This window comes from Bison bison, unplaced genomic scaffold, assembly GCF_000754665.1.
Source record: "Bison bison bison isolate TAMUID 2011002044 unplaced genomic scaffold, Bison_UMD1.0 scf7180017864519, whole genome shotgun sequence".
In the NCBI taxonomy this organism is placed as follows: domain Eukaryota; kingdom Metazoa; phylum Chordata; class Mammalia; order Artiodactyla; family Bovidae; genus Bison; species Bison bison.
In genome coordinates, this window is record NW_011495072.1 from 19,799,566 (window position 1) to 19,805,565 (window position 6,000).

The window sequence follows — 6,000 nt, forward strand, 5'->3', positions numbered from 1 at the left end:
TGCTAAGATTCTGCATTTTACTTCCATTTCTACTCCAGGTGTTGCCACATCTGCAAGCTCCCAGGAAGAGTGATGGGAATTCGTGTGCTTCGTCTCTCTTTGGTGGTCATCCTTGTGTTACTGCTGGTAGCTGGGGCTTTAACCACTTTACTCCCTAATATCAAAGAAGACAAGATGCTCACTTTGCGTAGGGAAGTAAAATCTCAGGGCAAGCCCACCCAGGATTCCTTTACTCTCATAATGCAGACGTACAATAGAACAGATCTCTTATTGAGACTTTTAAATCATTATCAGGCAGTTCCATATCTGCATAAAGTGATTGTGATATGGAACAATGTTGGGGAGAAGGGACCAGAGGAGTTGTGGAACTCCCTAGGGCCTCACCCTGTCCCCGTGAACTTCAAAGCACAGACCACAAACAGAATGAGAAATCGACTCCAGGTCTTTCCTGAACTGGAAACCAAAGGTGAGTTGCAGCTGGGTTTTTAGTCTGACAGGGCTGCAGTTAACCAGAACTGGGGACTCCCGTGTGGCTTTAGGGCCTCCTGCTTACCTTAATTGTCTGGAGAAAATAGGGAAATTTAATCATGAGAAAGCATTTTGAAAAACTTAAGAGGCAGTTTCCCAGATGTCAAGAAGCAGTCTCCTGGGGAGAAATCACATATATCTTGCAACAGTGATAAAGAGGTTAATTAATATTGTAAAAGAAGACATGCTATGATTACATCTTATTGCAGCACATAAGTTAGTAAAATGCTATTTAACTTATGCTTGATGTGTTTTGCCACCTTCTTTTCCTCCCACTCATAGCAGTTACATGAGCTTGTAATTTGCTTAAAAGAACCTTGGTTTTATTTATTTATAGGTTCATTAGTTTCTAGGATAATGGATGATAACTACTTGATAATCTCCCCCTTTGGAAATTATAAAATCAATTATAGTTCAAGTAAAAACTTTTTCTGCTAGATAAATCTTTAAGAATACATTTTTTATTTACTGATTTCATTCAGAAAATACTTCATCTGAATGATCTATAAAGACACCACTGTGTCTTACAACTTCTGTCTTCACTTCCAAACTGTTTGATTTAAATTTTTTTCTTTCATTTCAGCGGTGTTAATGGTAGATGATGACTTGCTGATTAGCGCCCAGGACCTTGTTTTCGCTTTTTCTGTGTGGCAGGTAATGTTGCTACATGCTTTATGAAATCATTAGTATAAAGTCTGATCTAGAGTTTAACCAGAGCAACATGGTTTAATGTGGAGGTTACCCAGACTAGTGTAGACAGTATTTATCTAAAAAGGAGATTACTTTGTCATAAAGTAATCAGATTTCCTGAGCTCAGTTAAGCTAACTGACAGTTACGGTATCTTTTATCTATACTTGATTTATATTTGGCATACTGGGGAGAAGAGCTAGAATTGCCTTCCAAAGAACAATGAGGAAATTATCTGGTATAGGACAGAGCAAAGACTAAAATCCTGAGACACTTTCCACAAGGCCACAGACCTGTATCTCAAATGAGAAGTATATTTCTGTATTACTGCTGCATAGAGCTTCCTTTGAAAGAAATAATTATATCCACAAAATTTAATTCTGAGATCATTGTTTAAAAATTAATATTAATAATAATTCTACATGCACCATTGTGGTGGTAGACTTTTCCCCCCTTAAATCCCAGCTGGTATAAATAGGCATTAATTGCCTGGTATTCTATAAAAACACCTTTTTCCTGTTGAATATTTGTTCATAGTAGCCAGCTTTTTACAAGTTTCACTACAAGTACCTGAAAGCAGAATTACATACTAATACTCTGAAGCGTGTCCAGTAATTAAACACTGTACTACCCAATAAATGGTTTAATTTGCACTGTAGTAACTCTCCTTGATTAGCAACTTGAGATGTGACAACATTAGGTATTAATGGTAAGCGGTCACAGTACTCTACAGATACCAGAATTTTCAAAACTTCAGTTTTCAGCTTCATGCCTAGCATACTAATCAACACATTTTTTCCATATCAGCAATTTTTCCAGCCCTATAAATAAAAGCTTCCCAGGAAAAAATTTCTAATGTAGTACTCCAGCTGTGAGATTTCTATTTCAGGTGAAAAACTCAATTTTCTGAAAATGTCAGGTTAGAACAATCCAAGTAAACCATGATTAAAGATGGATAAATATGATTTTAAGTTTCATCCATAAAACTGTCAAGAACAGTTTCAATCCATTGCCCAAGATAATCTGACTCCTAAAGTTTGGTCCCATTGGTGCCCTATGGAGTATAGAGATTTGGGGCATGGAGACAAGCAGGATCAGAACAGACACATGTCTGTGCCTTTGCACTTAACCATGACCTCTGTTTGCAGTCCTTCTCCTTTTCCTGCTCTAGCCATCTGTGAAATCTCTGTCGTCCTCCTAGGTTATGTAAGTGGTGCCTCGTCTCTGAGGCCTCCCAGCGTTTATCCCCCAACCCCTGACGTTCCCCTGTACCTCCCTGCGTCCTCAGTGCTGTCCTGAGAATCCCTCAGCTGCTTTACAGCTTCCTCAACAATGTGCTAATTCCTAGTCCACCTATCTGTATCACACTCTCCCTAGGCTATGCATTCTTTGACGTGGGATTAAATCCAGACTGATTTGTGTGTGTGTGTCCCTAGTTTAGCATCTGTTGGTAAATGAATGAAACTCAAGATATTTATGAGATTGAACTGAACCTTTTTCAGTTCATATTTCTTTTCCATGACTCACTGCTTTTCTTTGTTGACTTTTGTTTTATTTTTAGTCATTCTCATCCTACTATTATTGCTTTAATACCATCTTTTCTTCATAGATCCTGACGCATCTCTTCATACATATATACATATATGTACAAGCACATGTATCTATGACTTCCCCCGTAGCGAAGCGGCAAAGAATCCACCTGCAGTATAGAAGATGCAGAAAACACCGATTTGGTCCCTGGGTCAGGAAGATCCCCTGGAGGAGGAAGTAGCAACCCACTCCAGTATTCTTCTGGGAAAATCCCATGGGCAAAAGAGCAAGCCGGCTATGGTCCATGGGGTTGCAAAGAGTCAGACACAACTGAAGTGACTGTATACATATACATATTGACCTTTGAGCAACACAAGCTTGAAGCATACAGGTCCACTTACACTCAGATATTTGCAATAAATACATACCATATTACTACATGATGCGTAGTTGGTTGAATCTGTAGATGCAGAACCATGGATATTGAAGGCTGACTGTAAAGTTATACATGGATTTTCCATTATACTGTCAGTTGGCACCCTTAACTCCTGCATTGTTTAAGGGTCAACTGTATATATGTACGTATATATATATATATATATTTGCGTGTGTGTATGTATATTTTTTTAAGGAAAAAGAAAAGGAATAAAAATAAAACATTGTTTAAAACCAACAGTGACTTTCAAAAACATTGAAATCAACATGGAAAAGCAGTAAAATGATACATGTACATCCATAATTTTATTTACTCCTAAGAGATTAAAACAGTTTTCCAAAATAATCACATATCTTCTTAATCTCCTATAATAAGCATTGTTCATATAGTCAACTTCTTTTACAGTAAACTCTGAAAAACCAGACTCATTGGTGACTAGAATTTATTAATATCAGATAATGTGTGAATTGGGAGACTATTTGAGAGGTCAGAAATTTTTTAAAGAGATTTGGGTTATGATGGAATTTGAACTTTAAACTTACCAGGACATAGATATATGAAGTTGCCTGGAGTTAAAGGAAATTGAGGTGTAGAAGCCAGGAGTAAAATAACACTGACAAATCAGTTTAATTCTTTCTGTAATAAATCATTGCCTTTTTCACCATGTTAGCTCTAAAGAAATGCCACACTGAGTTATTACTATTTTTTTTATCTTTTCAGCAATTTCCTGATCAAATTGTAGGATTTGTTCCCAGAAAGCATGTGTCTACTTCCTCTGGTATCTACAGCTATGGAGGTTTTGAACTGCAGACACCAGGGTTTGGAAATGGTGATCATTACTCGCTGGTCCTGATTGGAGCCTCCTTCTTCCACAGCAAATACCTGGAACTCTTTGAGAGGCAGCCTGCAGCCGTCCATGCTTTGTTAGATGAGACGCAGAACTGTGATGACATTGCCATGAATTTTATCATCGCCAAGCACACTGGGAAGACTTCAGGGGTATTTGTGAAACCTGTAAACATAGCCAATTTAGAAAAAGAAACTACCGGTGGCTATTCTGGAATGTGGCATCGAGCTGAGCACTTTCTGCAGAGGTCTTATTGTATAAATAAGCTTGTTAACATCTATGACAGCATGCCCTTAAAATACTCCAACATTATGATTTCTCAGTTTGGTTTTCCATATGCCAATCACAAAAGTAAAATGTGAGAGTGAAACAGGCAAACAAAAACAAACCTCAGAACTGCTTGTTATTTGAGTAGCTTCTTTGTGCTCTGGTTGGTCTTTTTATTTATTTATTTTTAAGCACCATCACGGACTTTTTTTCTACTCCAGAAGTCTCTACAAAAGGGAAGAATGCATGGGGCTTCTAGGATGTACAGTTTACATGTGCTTCAAAACCCAAGAAGCTGATATTATCCAGATAGGCCTTGTGATAAGTCTTCATTCATGGATATAATTCCTTGGGCAACAATTTTATTGTTTACATGCTCAGACTATTCGACAATTTTTTAAAATTCAAGTATAGTTGATTTACAATGTCATGATAATGCCCTAATATTTTGTTTTTTGACTCCTGGCACTTGCCTTAAGGACCTTTAGCAAGCCGTTTCCAGGATCAAAATCTCCAGAGAAGTATTTCTCAGCTTTTTCATTCAAGGATGATTATTTTCATCTGAAGCCTGAAATGCCTCTTTCTCAAAAGACTGTGGTGTAGGGAAAAGCCATGTGAGGAGAGAACAGTCTCAATCCCATATAGAAACAAGTGGAGATTTTGTGACAATCAGGGTTTCCTTTCTGGTTCTTCCAACCAGCCCTTTCTAGGACTAGCTCGTCCCAGCATGGTTTTGATGCAGCCATCAGCACTTTCTGTGGTTAAGTCTGTTGTGACTGGTTGGGTTAATTTTAGTAGCTGAATGGTGTCTAGTTGTTTGCTTGACTTTTGTGAACATTTACTGCATGGATCACAAAAAAGTGCAGCCTGTATTTTTTATAAGCAACTTCTATGCAGCAAGGAGTTAATGTGTTACTAGATTCAGGTCCTGCATTTTGGCACTTAATCTGACTTTTAGATTGTACATTAATTTTTAGATTTTATATAAAAGATGTATTATTTAAGAAACATGTGTAAAATAACTCTTCTGACAGAGTGATTCAGTAAGACCAGGCAGAAATTAAAACCCTTACTATCAGATGATCTTTATTGCTATAAAAGCATAAATTATCTCATGGATACTAAAATGTTGGTGTGTGTTACACACAAAGTCAGTCTCTTGGATTCTGAATTCCCCCTCCGAGCCCCTGCTGCCAAAAGATTCAGAGATCATGATTAAATTTGAATTACATAGATGTAGAAAAAAATAAAAGACCTGAGTCATAGCAGAGAAATTCCACAGGGAGCCTGCATCAGTTCATTGTTAAGTTGCCCACTTTCATGAATGTGTGAATGAATGTTACATGAATTAGTGTCTGTTCACACTGTCTGTGTTTGGTCCTTAATTCACTAAAGGAATACTTAATTAAGCCTCTTTCCACCACATTCTCCTCTTCCTATTCCCCCTCATTCTCCCATATTCCATAATGATCTCAAAATGGCACAGCTATGAAAATAATCATGTTTAATGTTCCAACAATGAGATCTCTTGTGCAGTTAGCTCAGTGTATATTGTTCCTTCACATGGGCATGTGTATGTGTCTTAATGCCATCTGAGAAAACCAGTAGAACTTGAAGCCTCACTAAAAATCTGTAGTGTTAATTATCTGCTTTGTCAAACCTTGGTAGTGATTTTTTTTTTTTTGCCTCTTGAGATTGACAGAT

At 37.5% G+C, this 6,000-nt stretch overlaps 1 protein-coding gene across 3 annotated transcripts in view; it reads left to right on the forward strand.

Annotated features, from left to right (window-relative positions):
• The window catches only part of EXTL2 (exostosin-like glycosyltransferase 2), an 18,094-nt gene extending 12,105 nt beyond the window's left edge, over window positions 1–5,989 (forward strand). For all 3 annotated transcript variants that reach the window (XM_010830972.1, XM_010830971.1, XM_010830970.1), the window contains 3 exons: window positions 39–466; window positions 1,112–1,182; window positions 3,903–5,989. In XM_010830972.1, the coding sequence (XP_010829274.1) occupies window positions 39–466; window positions 1,112–1,182; window positions 3,903–4,391 (988 nt within the window). In that variant the 3' untranslated portion in view covers window positions 4,392–5,989. The remainder of the gene's footprint in view (window positions 1–38; window positions 467–1,111; window positions 1,183–3,902) is intronic.
• The last annotated feature ends 11 nt before the right edge of the window (window positions 5,990–6,000 follow it).